The 18,352-nt window shown below is 40.3% G+C and overlaps 1 protein-coding gene across 5 annotated transcripts in view; it reads right to left on the bottom strand.

Annotated features, from left to right (window-relative positions):
- SHROOM2 (shroom family member 2) overlaps window positions 1-18,352 on the bottom strand; it is a 134,769-nt gene that overhangs the window by 24,726 nt on the left and 91,691 nt on the right. For 2 of the 5 annotated variants that reach the window (XM_076357804.1, XM_076357796.1), the window contains exon 5: window positions 16,522-16,625. The exons of 1 other annotated variant lie outside the window; for it this stretch is intronic. In XM_076357804.1, coding sequence (XP_076213919.1) covers window positions 16,522-16,625 — 104 coding nt within the window. Of the gene's footprint in view, window positions 1-809; window positions 871-6,262; window positions 6,300-16,521; window positions 16,626-18,352 lie in introns of those variants that run through there. 2 more of the 5 variants (XM_076357812.1, XM_076357821.1) reach the window with 2 other exon arrangements.

The following is an 18,352-nucleotide window of genomic DNA, read 5'->3' on the forward strand; positions in this document are numbered from 1 at the left end:
TTCAGATTTGGTTACACGGTGTCTCTAGAGTCAGCTGGTTTTCCCTAGTGAGTTCAATGTGAGCAGAACTGGGCCTGTAAATAGGTCCACTGATTTTAATGGAAATATTTACCAAATAAAGACCGCAGGCCTTAAATATGAAATACTGTGTTTAAATCAGTGTTTTTCATTGTCTAGATAACCCATGTAGAGCACAATTTTCTCCTAGTTAACCTGTGCCAAAAAATTCTTCAGGCCTCTCTATTCATCTTCATAATACACAAGCCATAACATAAGACAGTATAACAGCCGCACTTAGGTGCACGGAAGAATCAAGGGCACGGCACAAAATGTCGCAAAGACATAAATTACATGCACTACCTCAGCCAGTTTGCAAAGTATACATTGAACTTCGCATGCACATCAGGAGTGGGTGTGCTGGTGGAAGCAAACAGGACAGAGTATACCACCAATCTGACACATTTACATATCCAAAGCATGTAACCAAATTTGTTTAATATTACCCTTGCTCAGAAGCAATGAATCCTTTAGTGGTCCTGTCACCTTCCAAAACAGAGTAAAAGGAAATAAAGAATGACAGCACAGAGAAATTTAGGGATGCTACATTTGCAAACGTGGAGATAAAATTCAGAGATTACATACGTGCCTTCATACAGCTTCCACAAAATTAATCAAACATTTTGCAGTGCCACAGAAAATGGGTCTGAGGAAGGGTGGCTACATTCAACACAGGCTAGTTTGCATTCAGTGTGAGTGGGTCCTCATGCAAAACATGCTTATCACATTACTTTGGAGAGATTTGAGCTTACTGTTCAGAAAGGAGGAAAAGAAAGCAAGCTTCAAGCCCCAGGAGAACACAGTAGCAAGAACCTGCAAAGGTGTTACATTATTATCAATACCAAGAAGTCCACTAAGCTACTTCAACTCTGTTGGTGTTTCATGTAACGATATGCCCAGAATACAGCTATTTGGGAAATGAGGCCCATAGGATTATGAAAGGATAACGTACCACTGAAAGGAACTTATCATTTATAACCAAACATCACAAAGTGAGAGAGACAGAACAGTTTTAAATAATCTGAAAACATGACAATTGACTTAATTACCACTTTCATGCTAGATAACAAACCAGTCATCATCAAAAACATTAACCTCTTAATTATCTTCAAACCCAAAGCTCCCCCATCCCCACGATCCGATGCCAGAACTATTGCAATGCAAGAGCCTTCCTGATGCAACAGAATCGGGAAAGCTCACACCACGTTCCCCACCTCTGGCATGCGATGCCATTACAACTTTTGACTGTCAGATGACTTACTCCGCTCACTTAACCTGAACTGCAAAGGAAGTGTAATCAACAGACTTATGCTGTTGATACAAAGTGGTATTCAGTGAGGGTGAGTCTAGTACAGGAGGCTAACATGAGCCTTTCCTACTCTACCTGCTTTTGGTATTTAAGGTATATAAAGGGAATTAGGTACAGGAGCTTTCACATCTAAACAGTGGGGAGCAGAAACCCAAAATATGCTTCTAAACGAAAAAAGGAGGAATTGCTTCATTACAAAAAACAGCCCTCCACATTTTTGAGAAGCTCTCATTTAGAAGAGGGCTCAGCTCTCCCAGAGGAGGTCTGTGCGGAGAGACAAGAGGCTGTGCACTCGTTGGCCAGGTGAGCTCGGGAAGAGCTCTGCTCTGTGGCTTCCACCTTCCACATAATGGCCATAGCCACCAAACACACCACCACCGCTTACCACTGTGGGGGTGGAAATGTGTATCTCCATAATGGCACTACGTATTTTCTACCCAGATGGACAAGTACATCTCTCGGTTTCCTTCTGGCTCCATTAGCTTGGGGCATACATGCTCACGACTGAAATGTAAAGGCCAAGTAAACACTAAGCTGGGGAAATCAACCAAGCCTCCTCCCCAGTCCAGACACCCTAGCCCCCCAGCAATAACACAACAGGCTATTCTAACAAACCAGAGACAGGTAACACTAGTGTACACTATTACAGGTAAGTTAAACCATGGAGAGAGGTATATATATACACACATACATACACACACGTGCATGTGTCAATAGGAGCCTGCCAGTGGAGTCAATGAGCAACTACCAAAATGAATCGTTATGTATAGATGCCTATCAGAAGGATAACATTTTTGGTTGCCATAAAAAACCACCCCAAACCACTTCTTCATTTGCCCCATACTCAGGATTTGACTAGATCTGGACATAGAGGTAGAATGATCTGATTGAATGTTGTAGCTCAATAAATGAAAGTCACTTCGATCAACTCAATGTGTCTGATTTTTATCTGTCTGATTTACAGTTTCTTGAGAATGCTTCAGGCCAAGCCAAACAGTGCCACAAGACACTCCAACTTTAAAATCCCAGACTAGATAAGCTTTGCAAAAATGCATTAGCCAACGTTTGAAAAATGCATTGTTTGTTAAAGAACTGACCTCTGTGCAAAAGTTTCACCATACAACATAAGCACGGTTACATAAGCAACAACGTGTCCTGCACCAACTTACGGACAAAAGAGAGCAGAGTGGCTGTTTCTGATTTAGCTTAAATTCCTTCTCAAACACTACACGCTACACTGGAAAAAGGCCTTCATACCCGAGTAAGAATCCTCCGTAAGAGTGCTTATGCTACAATAGCAACAACCCCCTCATAATCAAGGTCACAGCTTTGCAGTCCCTTTAAACTGATTTAAATGCAGATATTTTGCCAAAAGGGGCAGTCTCCTTCTTAGTCCACTCTGATTTTGTCTTCCCGCTCTCTCCATTGTATTAGCAGTAGGAATTGTACAGCCCAACAGAAAATTTGATCAAGGAACTGACCTGGCTCAAAACAGGTAATTATGTGGCTTAAAGCACTTGTGAAACACAGTCTTTGTCTATGCCAAAACTCTGTTTATAGGCAGAGACCTTGCCGATATGCTACTTTTTCAGCTGTGAACTTTACGTGCTGAAATTGTGTTTTCATTGTGTATTTGCCTAGCACTTGGTACAGTGGGATCTAAAAGCACTTCTGCAACAGTTCTCAAATAAAGAGCAGTTTCTTCTACCCAGTATAGTTCTGCTTGAGACCACAACAGGATGCTACAAAGTTGGAACGGGATGCACAGGGTGAGATTGTTGGAAATTTAGGAAAAAGTTTGTGGTCTAATACCACATTTTAATCCATATTGATATGGTCAATGCAACCTAAGAGATTCAGCTCACCCTAAAGTAGTCTCTACAAGCAAATCACGCATTGGTTTCACTGACTAGGGGATCAATTTAATTACCCAAACATAGGTGTCTTATACCATTTCAGAAACTTTGAAGATTCAACGGCATCAGTTCCCCTAAGAGCTGGCAGCTGGAAGCTAAGTGGGATATGCTGGGCTACCTCTGGTCTCACTACACACCTGTGTTTAGCCAACTGAATCAAGCCCAAGATCTCTATGGATTATAACTTGAGTCAGCACTTCACTCATACGCAGACACCTTCTATTAGGTATCTGAATCCTCATCTGAGTCCCACATGCTTTTTCTTTCAGACGCTCCAGCACCCCAAAGGTTTTTAAATCCTCAAATTGGTTTTACTATTGCAATGCCAAGGAGACACTGACACCAGAACACCACAATTTAGACATTCAATACCATGGTAATTATATTACCAGTGGTCCATTTTTCTGATGAGCACTGTATCTGCTATTACTACTGAATCAGTACAGCATGCACTATCCACCATGTAGTGACACTTGAAGCATATTCCAAAGATGCCAAATGAGACCTTGGACTACAAAAGTACTTAGAAATCTCTAAAGACAAATGCATAGAATAAAGGTCCCTCCAGAAAACAGATCATTTAATCACCATGATGACTGTACCATAATGGTCACTCCAGGAAGAGGCACAGCACGTAAGTCACTACCAAGAAGTAGAGCTGTTCACTGCCTTGGTCTGAAGAGAGAGATGATGGGCAACCAGCATCCCAGAAGCACTACTGAAGCAAACAGTCTTAAAACCAATGCATGTGTTAAGACAAATAGAATAACGAATGCTGAATGATGAGAGAATGCTCTCTCTCTCTAGAAGAAAAAAGAAAAAAGAAGAAAAAAGAAAAAAAAAAGAAGAAAAAAGAAAAAAAAAAGAAGAAAAAAGAAAAAAAAAGAAGAAAAAAGAAAAAAAAAAGAAGAAAAAAGAAAAAAAAAAGAAGAAAAAAGAAAAAAAAAGAAGAAAAAAGAAAAAAGAAGAAAAAAGAAAAAAGAAGAAAAAAGAAAAAAGAAGAAAAAAGAAAAAAGAAGAAAAAAGAAAAAAGAAGAAAAAAGAAAAAAGAAGAAAAAAGAAAAAAGAAGAAAAAAGAAAAAAGAAGAAAAAAGAAAAAAGAAGAAAAAAGAAAAAAGAAAAAAGAAAAAAGAAAAAAAGAAAAAAAAAAGAAAAAAAAAGGAAAAACAAGAAAAAAGAAAAAGAGATGCCCTGATATACTTCAGAAGAAAACTGAAGGTAGAAAACCAGCAAGGTATTTCACAAAGTATGCCCCATGGCACATCATTGTTACACTACAACCCATTTATCATGATGTGAGTCTTGGTTTTCCAATTCTGTCTCTGAATGCCTGTTAACATTATCTGCGCCTTGATGGCAGCTATCTGTTTAGTCAGTCACACTAAATACAGCTTAGTTGTTGCACCCAATGTGATAAAGCAAAATGTCACTCTAGCTTAACAACCCTTGCATTATCACCTGGCTTTATCACAGAATGAAATATGATAACAGACACTGCTTGCCAGTCCGTCAATCCCACCAGAATCTCTCTCTTGTCCTGCCTGCATGGCAACATACACAGCAATGGGTTTTCATCTCACGTTCTTTCTCTTTCTAAAAATGTTATTCTCTCCCCATGAAAATCAGAAATAAATTTAACAGACCCACTCTATTTCTGCAGTAGATAAGCAAAGATATGTTGATGAATGAAATGTAGGCCAGTCAGTCATAGGTAACAGCACAATACATCGGCCCACAGTAAAAATCAAATCTGATTAAAATTGAATTTCTTATAACAGCATAGGGACCTTTCTGCAGAAGGGAAGAATCTTGTGGGAAAGGGCCGAGGGAGGGATGTTTTTCTTTCCTTAGTTCAGAAAATAAAAGCCCCTCCTCCGTTCTGCCGCACATCAAAAATCAATGATAAAAGAATAATTTTTATGGCTTTATTCTTACTTGCTTTATCTATTGCATGCCTGTCCTAGCACACAGGGGATTGCCTGCATGGAATTAAAATGACTTCTGCTCACTTAAGTCAACCAGTTAATATGTTCTGTACTTACATACTGAATTCAATCATCAGAATATCCCAACAGTACAACAAGAGCCATCATATTACACAAATGGCAACCACTGCAGAGACAAAAGACAATACTTTCCAACACTGCTAACAAGGAAATCACAGTCACGTTAAAAAAAGCTTGAAGAAGAATGATTGTTTTGTCAATTTATTAAAAAAACCCCCAACCCTACATTCCAGTTGCCACTCCTTTCATTTATTTTATTTTTTTTTACATCTAGACTTTTTTTTCCTGATATGCTGTTGCTATTTTCTTGTTGCTATTACTATCAAAAACAGCTGCTTGCAGCTGAACAAAAATTCGGTAACAAAACAGAAGCTATAAAATGAAACACTTTGTGAATAATAGCTAGGTCACCTGGGTTTCTCAGGCAGGCACCAAAATGAATACATAGCTCATCTCCAAAGGAAAAAAACCCACCCTAAACCAGTTATTTAAATTAATTAGCATGCATATGCACACATTTCAATAGCCATCTTTTCACTCAGAGCCGCACTCACCGCTTGCTTCCAATAGTCACATCCAATTCTCTTACACTCCCAGCTAATATCTCCTGCTGCTGTGGAAAAGGTCTTCGTGTGAGCCTGCGCTCACAGTAACAGGCTTGCCAGGAAAATAACAAGATGAAAAGCTCTCGCACCACCCCTAGCCGAGAGGAACCCCGAGCCTGGCACCCCGAGCCACAACAACAGCACTGCAGCCCTCAGTCCAGAAAACAAATATTTTTGAAAGGCACTGCCTTCTAATTCCAGTGTGCGTGATGCCAACTGTGAAAACAAAAGCTGCTAAAAACAGCGCTTGTGTGCGAACATATGCACACAGAGCATCTTAGCTGGAATTAACTCACGTTTCCCCCCTATTCTCCCAACCCGTCAGTGAACAGAGCAGTCGATTATGCTAAGCAAAATAAAATTCTGTACCAAGCATTGCATCGTTCCTAATTTGCTACTGTAGCTTCTGCTGATAGGGACAGAAGACGCAGCCTGTACTCAAAGACCTGGAGAACAAAAGAAATACTGTATGAATTAATACTGCAAATTTCTGTTCAGAACTGACAGCAAAAGGTAATTAAGGCGCGTGCCTCTAGCTGTTTCTCTCACGCTTTAACGCTAAAGACAAGACAATCTTACCAGGATTTACAGCTGTTTACCCATATTCACTGGATACATGAGCTTTGCATCCTTGCAAATGTGCCAGCCGGTTTGAAAGCCTCGCAGAACTGAATCTGTCTCAACCTCTGCGTCTCATTTACTGTAACACAGAGGATTTTCAAAGCCATGCCTCACAACAGCTGGCTTGTTTTTGCCTGCTTCCTATGATTGACAAGTTCATACAAGCTCCATCAACTTTAACCTTGATAAGTGAAGGCTTGGTCTGTATTCTATGTTACATCATCAGAAACTTCTGACCTCAGGGAAAAGATCTCAGAGACTTCAAAGCTCTTCCTTTCCCCCACCCCCACCCCCTGGATTTCGTTATTAAAAAAAAAAAAAAAAGATTTTAGAAGTCCTTTAATTTTTTAAGGGTTTTTCCTTTCATTTGCGAAAATCATGATCCGCATTTCAGCAACAACAGTTCCACAAGTTTTAAATATTTAAAAAGATTTTAAAAGATAAGTGTGTTACTAGGCTCCTTTCTGAACAGCGTTCAAATAACCAAGTCTTTAATTTTATAGGAGAGTCTTCATCAACAGCCCTCCAGCTTGAATTTTTTTGTGTGCGTAATGTGTACAGGCGCTCTCTCTTGCAGGAGATTCTGCAGGGAAAGAACTAAATGCTTTCATGCTACATGAGCAAATTACCACCCCCATGCTCCATCTTTAGAAACCAAAGGCATCGTGGCCTTCATCAGAGCAAAGCTCAAGCTTTTTCAATTTTTCTACGAGAACGTATTAAAGACTTAATAGAGAAACTGTGGATAAGGCTTTAATATGTATTAAAAGATCATTTTAAAGATGACCACTTTAAGAGGAAAATGTTACTTAAACTGCATGCAAAATCACATACAGCGGTTAGATACTATGATACAGCACTGCTATCCAGTTAATATCCTCCCCTAACATTTTTTCATCTCCCAAAGCTGTCTATTTGATTTCAAGATAGAGAGAGAATGACTTCAAGAAAACTCACCCATTTATGTAATACAACACAACTGGTTAACAGACTGTAGCAAGTCTGGTTGGCCCATGCAGAGAAACGGAAGTTATAGCTGTCATGTTACTTTTTTAGCACAAAACTTTACTCAAATTTACTGGCATAAACAGTCTCCTGCATGACAGCAAATCATAATCCACGTTGCCTAAGGGCTTATAGCAGAAGGTGAACATTTCACAGGCTAGCTTTTAGGACTGGAACATCATAAAGCCACTCCATATATTAGAAATATATGAACTGCTGCACTGAGGAGACAAATCAGTCACCTATTTCCAAAGATGCTTTTCATCAAGTAACTTAGGGGAAAATAAAATCTACAATACATCAGCATATGATGCTTTTATGAGTATAACCACTGGAGACTATATCTTATATTATCTCTAATCTCCCTACTCAACTGTTATCATTAAAATAGCCACAAGAAGATAGCTGGATTTCAAGCGATGCAATGAAAACTTAGTCTTTAGATAGTTTTCATTCTAATCCTCTTTCCAGGGAAAGCAGTAAAACTAAACCAGAACACAAAAATGGACTAATGCTTACAAAATTATCTCCGTTTCTCTCTCTACAAACTTTTTTGTGTGCCGTTCCTCTTGCCTGCCCCCAATTTCAGTACCTTCAGAATCACGTCTAGGACTTCCCCCAGCTTCTCACACCTGGTAACGCTTACCTTTGGGGGCAGGGGAGGAAACTTTCCATAAGAAGCAACTACCCTCTGACACTTCCTTTTATCAGGCCACGGTGGCCTCGCATACCCGTAGCCGTCACTGCATGCACAGTGGAGAACAGATGCGCCAGCAGCAGTTAAGTGAAAGGAACTTCACTCAGTACTAAAAGCTGGGAGTAGGAAAAAGGGGGTATGTGAGGTGGGGTAGCTACCCTCAAGTTTAGAAACAGGGATTCAAAATTCACCTAACAAAGGTAGAGGGAGAAGCCACACTTTCAAGGGTGTGGGGAATGAGCAAATTGGATGGGGGAAAAACAGGGCTATATTACTGTAACTTACTGTAAACCAAGCGCAGGCTTTGGAGACAGTCCAGCACCCACTTAATGCGATTCAGCAGCTGCTGGTGAGCCACAGTGGAGCATCACACCAACCTGCAGGACGTGCACCTGACAGCACCGCTAGGAGAGCGAGGAATGGGAAGGCAATGGGAAGAGCCTGCAAGGTTTAGCGCTCATTTAGCCACAACCAATCCTAGATCCCAAGATAATGCATTTGGGATGCTCTTGAAGAACCACGCATCTCTCAGCTCGAGCAGCCTCTAAGTTTTAAAATGCACAACAGGAGGAAGAAAAACACAAATGGGACAATTTATCATGCAACTCCTGCCTTAATCCTGAGGTATGAGAAGAATCTGGTTCAAAACTTTGCTACTTGAAGAGCTACCCTGTGCCAGTGGCCATATGTATTTAGATTAATCATTCTTGAAAGATCAAGAATCCACACTGTGGTATTTAATTTTGAAAAGGGCATTTACATACATAAGAGAAATATTTTTAAAAGGAACAAGCCAGATGGTATAATGCTAAGAGATAACATGCGACAGAAGATACAATATATGAAACTCAGAGAAAATGCATAACACCTACCAAAAAAAACAGAGGACCACCCTTTTTGCTCCCCTCTCTCTGTCCCCTCCGAAGGCTGGATTAAACAGTAACTAAAAGGACATCCACCAGAGAACTAAAGTCCTACCCAAATGAGGAAAATCCAGAACTACTCTAGCAAACTAGATGTATAAACACAATAAGGGGGGGGGGGGGGGGGGGGGAACCAAAAAAGAAAAAAAAAGGCTGCGGTACAAATTCTTAAAGGTGTTAGAACAAAAAAAAAAGGGGGGGGGGGGGGGAGGGGCAGGGGAAAAAGTGCTTTTTCAAACACAGGTATCTGCCAGACAGATTATAGGGCCAAAAGTACAACAGTAAGAATATGAAGAAAATAAGGCCGCAACAGAAAATTGACATGGACTCCCCTTCACATATCCATGAGCAAAGAACAGCCTATGCGGGAATTATTCTCAGATGCTGTCCACCATTAAGTGGGTAGTCATGAGTTACCTGGACGATATGATAATCACCTGAAACTCCCATAGGACATTGCTGAAGTAGTAGCTGTGATGCACAACTACCCATTCCTCTGATATTTGGGCAACTGCTTGAGCAAAGTGACACATGTGATGTCTGGGAAGGGAAGGTGTGAGGGTGTTGAAGAGAGAGAATGAGAGAAAGACAGCAAGAGTAAAAAAAATGTATTATGAATCTGGAGAACTTCAGAACCATAAACTTAACATCTAAATTAAGCAAACAGGTAGAAATTATATGAAGAGATTCAGCAGCTGCACTAACTAGCTTGTTAGAATGACAAAGAATCATTTGGGCTCATGCAGAAAAGCCATGTCTCAGATGCATTACTATTCTTAGGAAGAGTCACTACACACGTGGACAACAGTGATCTGGATGACAGAGACTATTTGGATTCTTAGAAGATTCTTTAAAAAAAAATAAAATTATCCTCACCAGAGGCTCTTAAAAATTTGACTGCCATGGGACAAAGTCCTCACTTGCATCATCACATGATTAACAGAACTGGTTAGATCTAGATGATTTACAAAAGGGGTGAAAAAGAAGGTGGCAACAGTTGCTGCTGTGAGGAAATTATTCTGAATAACAAAGACACAAGCCAAAGATTTCCTATCATTGAGCGAATGGGCCATAAAATAACAGATGAAATTCAGATGTAATAAATGCAAAGTAACCTACAGGATAGCTTTTCCTATACCTCAGCAACATATACAATGCTGTATAACTGAAATTACTGCCTTGCAGGAAGGAAAAGCTGGATTTCACAGACCGTTCTATGAACATATCATCTCTGTACTCAACAGCAGTAAAAAAAAAAAAAAAAGGAAAAGAAAAAAGTCAAGATAAAGGAAACATTATGTTACTTTATGAATTCATAGTGCACCCTAACGTTGCAGTTCTCCCATGGCTCCAAAAGGAACATATGAGAATGTTGAAAGACACAGAAGAAGAAAATAAGGATGGGCAACACCATACAACAGCTTTCACAGAGGAGACATCCCACCCACCCCCCGCAGAAGAGGTGCTTTTTCTCACAACACATCAGCACAAAAAGCTATGGAAGTCAAAAGTTGATGCAGGTCCAAAACCAGTTAGACACTTTTCTGAAAGAAAAATTCATCAAGGGCTGTTAACCACAAATACTTAGGATCACACCTCTTAGCTGCAGATCAGCAGAGGCTGGGCAAGGATACCCAGCAGCATGGCTCGGTGTTTGCCTTTCAACAGAATCATAGAATCATTGAGGTTGGAAAAGACCTCTAAGATCATCGAGTCCAACCGTCGACCCAACACCACCACCCACTCAACCATGTCCCTAAGTGCCTTATCTACTCATCTTTTAAATACTTCCAGGGATGGGGACTCCACCACTTCCCTGGGCAGCCTGTTCCAATGTTTCACCACTCTCTCAGTAAAGACATTTTTCCTTACATCCAATCTAAACCTCCCCTGGCGCAACTTGAGGCCATTTCCTCTCATCCTATTGCTTGTTACTTGGGAGAAGAGACCAACACCCACCTTGCTACAACCTCCTTTCAGGCAGTTGTAGAGAGCGATGAGGTCTCCCCTCAGCCTCCTTTTCTCCAGGCTAAACAACCCCAGTTCCCTCAGCCGCTCCTCGGAAGACTTGTTCTCCAGACCCCTCACCAGCTTCGTTGCCCTTCTCTGGACACGCTCCAGCACCTCAATGTCTTTCTTGTAGTGAGGGGCCCAAAACTGAACACAGTATTCGAGGTGCGGCCTCACCAGGGCCGAGTACAGGGGCACGATCACTGCCCTACTCCTGCTGGCCACACGATTTCTGATACAGGCCAGGATGCTGTTGGCCTTCTTGGCCGCCTGGGCACACTGCCGGCTCATGTTCAGCCGGCTGTCAACCAACACCCCCAGGCAGCTTTCCGGCCACTCTTCCCCAAGCCTGTAGCGCTGCATGGGGTTGTTGTGGCTGAAGTGCAGGACCCGGCACTTGGCCTTGTTGAACCTCATACAGTTGGCCTGGGCCCATCGATCCAGCCTGTCCAGGTCCCTCTGCAGAGCCTTCCTACCCTCGAGCAGATCAACACTCCCGCCCAACTTGGTGTCGTCTGCAAACTTACTGAGGGAGCACTCGATCCCCTCATCCAGATCATCGATAAAGATATTGAACAAGACCGGCCCCAAAACTGAGCCCTGGGGAACACCGCTCGTGACCGGCCGCAATGTTTTTGTTTTCTCTGAGCATCTGCTACTGTTCGGTCAGAGAAAGGAAACGTGCTTAGGCAGACCTTTGGCCTGCCCTAGCACGACTGTTTTTAAGAATCAACTTCCATCAACTCCCTTCATCTATCAGTGATGCAAGGGTACACTGTCTCAAAGCGTGATACTTTTAGCTGTTATTAGTCAGCTACATACACTAGTACACTGGAAAGACATAGTGGTTCATGGCAATGAAACTTGTGCCAATTACAAGAATTTACAGAAATCTAAGAAGACGAAAGGTGACAGGGGACTCCTAATACATGAACAGATGCTGCTGGACTCTCTCTCCTTTGTTGCCTCTGTATGCATGGGAAGAGCCCCAGAAGAGTTTTCCCAGTTTCAGACAAAATACAAACTTTGAAACAGCCCAAGACTGTACTGCATCATCCATTAGTCCATATGATATATACAATGACATCATTGGCAAAAAAAGTAGTCTGACAGATGCCTGAATAATCCATATCTTAACGATAAAGAAATGCTAATGTAAATAGAAAGGGCTTCAGCAGCTCACGTTCTTGAAGTCTTTGTTAATAGCTAAGAGTCTGTGAGGATGCATGTTGGCTCTCCTGCACTTCCTCCAGATGCACACAACTTGCTGGAAAGGGAAAACTGCAATTTATTTTCTATTTTTAACTTCATGCAAGAAGGCATTTTCACATGTAAATTCATTACCATTAGGAATTCAGATATCTGAAGCATTACTTCAACCAAACTGGTATGTTCTGGCTGCATGAAAAGCATGTTTTCTTCTCTGTTTAACTGAATAATCAATCTCCCTCAAAAAAGAGCACTTAAACCTTTATAACTGTCCTTATTATATTTAAATTGATTTTAAAAAGAGGACACTTCACTTTATAAGCTCTTGAATAAAATGAACGTAGAAATTGTTAGTACACTGCACATTAGATAAAAAAGTAATAATTCCTATTTTATAATTTATTTCCTACAAAATACTACTTGTTAGGTCATTCTATACTTAGCAAACTGATAGGAAATATTTCTTTCCTTTAGAAGAATTTACATGAAAAATGACAACAGCTGTAGGTGAAGTATAGAACAGAGAACTTAGACCTCTTTCACACCATAAAATATTGAAGCTTGTTAATACATGCATGAAATGTTTGCCAAAGTCATTTTTCACTGATTTGTAAGGAAGCAGTTGCCCAAGATTATACCATTTCTTCCTCAAGAGGAAAAGAGAGGAGGGTGAAAACATTTTACTTACACAGTTCTGGTTAGAACATTAAACAGGCATTTAGGTCAACTCAGGCATCAAGAATGACTTTTACTTTGTTTTTGTATGGTAAAGGCTGTTTCTCTGTCTTCAAGACCTGAGATAGGAGCAACTAGTAAGGCACGAAAGGTCTAAAAGAAACGTCTTACGGTGTTTAATTAGAGTTGAGTCATGCTGTGGTCCCATACTTGACATGCACATGCTCTTGTACCTGACACCTATTAAATGTTGAAAGATTTTCTGTGACCTGTGATCTCATAAATCCTTTTTCACTTTTGAAATTATGTCATTTTCATAGACATTGCAGAAACAAATTAGTAAAGATACAAGTCAAATGTTCTTAGAAAGTAAATAAGAGCAATGGCTGTGAACATCGCTAGCAGATGGCAATCTCAAGAATTAGATCATAAAGCACTATTCTTTTGATGCAGATTGACTTTTATGTGTGCCGTGTCATCCTGCAGGAAGCCACAGACTACAGGCCAGAGCACACATTTCCATCTTTAACCTTTTGAAGGGCTATGTTGGTTTAGAAATTGTGGAGGCATCTAAAGGGAAATTGGTTATATATCCAGCATGTGTCATTCGACAAATACAGAAAGAGAGACCTGTTTAAAGAAGGACAGACTTTACATCTGTAAAAAGCTAAGCTTTTCTAACTAATTTGAAATAGAGAGAGTAGCATCATTGGGGAAAAAAAAAGCATCAACTTTTGTTTTACAGATCAGACTCACATAACACTTTTAAGGCAGTCCTAAAGTTAAAAACATATTTAGAATTGCATCAAGCCTCAGTATAAAAATATTCAGCTCATGTCAGATGACTGTTTGCATGCCTGTAAGTTCGTAACAAGAGTAGCTTGGTTCTTGCATGAGAGATAATGGCTACTATGGACCATGGCTTTCTCTTCCTATAAAAATAATACTCCAAGCTATTAAATACTGCAATTCGGAAGAACATGTTGTAGCTTTTCTAAAAAGGGAGATGAAACAACCTGAATTCAGTGGAAGCACTCAGTAATCTCAGAGGGGAAAAATACAGCCTAAAGATGAAAGGAGTTCACAAATTATCTTCATCAACTTTATGTGAATTTAGGCTTTACAACTGTGTGCTAAAAAAAGAGCACCAGAAAAAATACCGTAGCAAAATGAACCAGTAGCAAAAAGCCCGGGAGAAAAAAATTGCTTATCAAGCACTTTTTTCTTTTTTATTTTTAACGATTTGCTGTTACAGTACTCCAACCCTTTTTCATTCTAGATTCAGTGCATTAAAGAGACTCATATTTCTCCTGAAAATAATCAGGGAAGCTTTAACAGTAAACATTCAAAGTTTATTTAAAGCCCAACCGATTCATTTTTTTGCAAAACAACTGGAGGGGAGGGAGGCCAGAGGCACCCTGTAGCGTTGGACAGTCTCTAACCCAGAGAAGGCACCCGTGGACTCCACAGCTGGCTCTCAGCTTGGGTCTCTGCACATCTAACCCACACAAATGCTGAAGGGCTGCTCCTGTGTCCAGCACGGTCACACTGGCTTTGGTAGCACAAAGGCAACTGTAGCACACAGGCCTCAGTAGTACAAAATAAGGGTCATGAGCAATATAATCCAAACGCAAATTTTCAAAGAAAACATTAAATATGACCACAAGGAAGACCTTAGGTTTGGTTGATATTCATGTTCTAGAATATACCATGGATTAGGTAGATCTCCCAGCCGTTTGCAGATTGCTAGCTTTTAAAAGTAGGAAACTAAATGCCTTTAGGGCAGCTCAAAAATCATAAAATCAATTCGTGTCATGGTGAGTCCGGTTCCTTCTGAGCACAGGAATGCCTTGTTAAAAAAAGAGCGCATGGAAATACATATTCTTTCCCATAGGACAGCCATTCATCATCATGCTGATGATCACATCATCAACACAGGAATTAAATGCCCAAATGAGAGACTTTATTTAGTTAGTTTTTTGAATACGGAAGACATATAAGCCCTCTGCATAACACAAGTGCTGAGGGAAAGACTGCGAAAGAGACCATTTTACAAAACCTCCTGTAACGCGGTGAAATAGCCAAATACCACATCTGAAACAGTATGTCAAAATAGGGTTTGGCTTAAAAAAAAAAAAAGTCATTGCAGCTGGTGCCCAGTCATGTGATTTCCATGGATTCCATGATTATAAAGCAAGAATTGTGCTGCACAAACACTGCTAAAATGCTGGCGTAGGAGTATTATTCACATGCTTTTGTGACTAGGGTTCAGCACTGGCGGATGGAAATCATTTTACTTGTCCAGAGATGCTGTCTGCCTACAGAAGCACGTCCGCTCCCAGCTGATTGTGCTGCCGCCTCCCCCTCTCCCTCCCCTCCAGCCCCATCTCCCCTCCACACGCGTGCGCACACAGGTGCACACATTCACACCCTCATGGGCTATTCATTTTGAAATCACTACAGTAAGTACAAAGAGCTACAAAGAATTAGAAAAATAGCAGATGGTCTCTTCAGCTGGGCCATAAGCAATCCAAAATACAACCGTATAAAAACACAAATACATACTAAGTTTTTACAAGCTTTTATGGTCACGACTAGAGTACACGTTTGCTACAGTTCATAATTTTCTCTCCCCTTGAGAGATTAATACCACTTATAGAACTGAGGAAAGCCCGTAGACATTTTTCCTACACATTCGTTTCTTCTGTTACAAAAACTGGAGCTATCAAACCTGGCAGCGTGTGCACAATCTCAGTTCAGCTGCCACATGCCACTTAAGCAGCCGCAGTATCAGCGATCACTGAAATCACTGCTTACATTACAACAGCTCCGGCAAACTGCGGGCCAGGAGGAGGGCACCCCCCTGCGTGCTAGACATTTAAGGACTTGAACTGCATTGTGCATACAGTCGTACATTTGAAAAGGGTCTGAAAATATTGTACAGTTTAATTAAAACATGAATTAACAGAGAAAAGCAGAGCTGATCAAACGGGAAAACAACTTTTGGTGGCTTCTGTTCATGTACTGCGTTCTGTAAAGGCACAAATAGAGAAAAGTCCAATTTACAGCACTACTGTGTTCCAGTAGCATGCTGCCTTTGCCAAGGATAATACTGGAAAACTCTTTTGGGAAACCTCAAGCGTTCCCCACCCCCCCACCCCCGCCAAAAACCTGTAACTGATAAATATGAAAAATATCTGAATCATTTCATGCACACTAATAAGAATCATCTGGCTGTTATTACAAACTGTAATACACTCAACACTTGACAATTTCTTCAAGCTCACCCTAGAGTCCCCATAAATTTCAGTCCCAACATTAATTCTATCATGCACGTTGAAGTACGTGGGGAGAAGGAGGGAAACAAGGGAAAAAGGCATTGCAAAAACTCCAAAATCATCATAGCAAAACTTCCAGTTTGGGTCAGGAAAAGACCAGATCAGAGTTGTCGTAAGAAATCTCAAAGCTAGAAATTAAGAAATACTTACCTTACAATGCAGTTCCTTTCATCCAGATTGTTAACTTTAGAGAAAATACGCTCCCCATCTTCCTTTAAATCCTCTGCTTGCCTCCTTACTTCAACTGAGACTTCCTAAAAGTGGTTTATAGCACAAGTAAGACACCAAGTCATCATGTTTCAGACTCCCAAAAAAATCTATGATTATGGAACCTCTTATTTGTGGGTTTGCTCTGTTTGAATATACATGAAGTCAACAGCATAGCATGTCTTAAGCTTGTTTGGTTTTAAGTGGTACAGTATGCTATGTGACCTCTTGCACAGCACTACCGACCTGGCTGTGCTCGAGTTACTGCTCTACTTTGCTGATCTACTGAAGAGCTTAACATTTATATAAACCTTCGCAACTTCCATTTGGCAAAGACAAAAAAATGCAGCAAAGAGGTTACAGAAGAGTTGCTCGCATTTTAGAAGAGGCAAGTACGCACCAGCTTTTGAATCCCTGAGCGCGTACTTTAGTTTCTCAGTAAAACACACAAGATCGCTGTTCCAGAATTTTTATTATCTCACTATCTTCAAACAACCACACCCAAAGCATAGCTTTGCATTACAAACACTGAACCTACAGGAAATTTAATTGCGCATTAGCACTGGAATCGTCTGAATCATATATGTGAAACAACATCTTTATTTACTTCAGTCTGTTGTAAGCATCTTCAATGCACTTATCGCCATATTTTCCAGGTGCCTAAACAGGTGTCTGCTTTTTGCCCCAGGAGGCCTATACTGAACCTAAAGGCACTGACTAATAAACCAGAAATGCATACATGGAATAGATTACATGATGATTTTTCTGCTGGGTAGGCAATTACTTAATAATTTAGTTAATTTAATTTTCAAAATAACTTCCAGGTGAATATTTCCAGTGCTTGGAATCTCTACCCTAGTAAATTATCCGCATAGTTAGGTCCGCACGCAGAGTTCAAAAATAACTTTTGCAAAACTTAGACACAAAAAGCTTACAGAAGAAGAGTCCACAACTTTCAGAGATCAACATATTTTGTTTCTTTTTGAGCTATTCTCATTCTACTCCCTGTATATGCACATCCACACATACATACACATCCACACAGCACTTCTGTGTGTATGCAATGTTTTTACCAAGAGGAAAAAGAAAAGGAGAAAATAATACACAACTGCATTGCTTCAATTTTTTTCTTGCATAAGGTGAAGTTCAACACAGGTTGAACACGCTATGACTCCTTATACGTATCAGGCAATCTTGCAGCAGCTTGAACAACATCTTTTAAACAGCGAACTTAAGAGACTTGGTTTCTCTGTCTACTTCCCCTGCCAACCATTCCCTGGCCCTGCTCAGTTAAAAATTAACTTAATATTTACATGCAAGTTGAACAGACATTTGGCATCTCTCTAAGGAATAAATTTATACATCTTAAATCAAGCAAACTGACATAAAATAAAATACTAAGCAGTTTCATTTGTTGCTGTAGTGTAGCTTTAACATTAACAGGCATATTTTTAATCTCTAAACTTTATTAGGCAGAAGTTTTGTATCAAGCAAGTTTAGAAGAAAAGAGGAAATCCATGGAAAATGATAAGACCATTAACAAAATTGGACAAAAGTAGATATTATTCCCCCTTGGAACATTTTTCCTCATAGTTTCAGAGAACTGAAAGCATTAAAATGGGGAAGGCAGCCACACCAATGAAGAAATAACTCTGGGTGAAGATTGTGTTGATCCTCCTATACCTCTACTGTAAAAAAGAGGATATTATCAAATCAACCAGGTTGCTTTCTTCTATCTGGCTAAAACATACAAGAAATTACTTGATCCAACCGC

The sequence above is a fragment of the Aptenodytes patagonicus genome, chromosome 1 (assembly GCF_965638725.1).
Source record: "Aptenodytes patagonicus chromosome 1, bAptPat1.pri.cur, whole genome shotgun sequence".
In the NCBI taxonomy this organism is placed as follows: domain Eukaryota; kingdom Metazoa; phylum Chordata; class Aves; order Sphenisciformes; family Spheniscidae; genus Aptenodytes; species Aptenodytes patagonicus.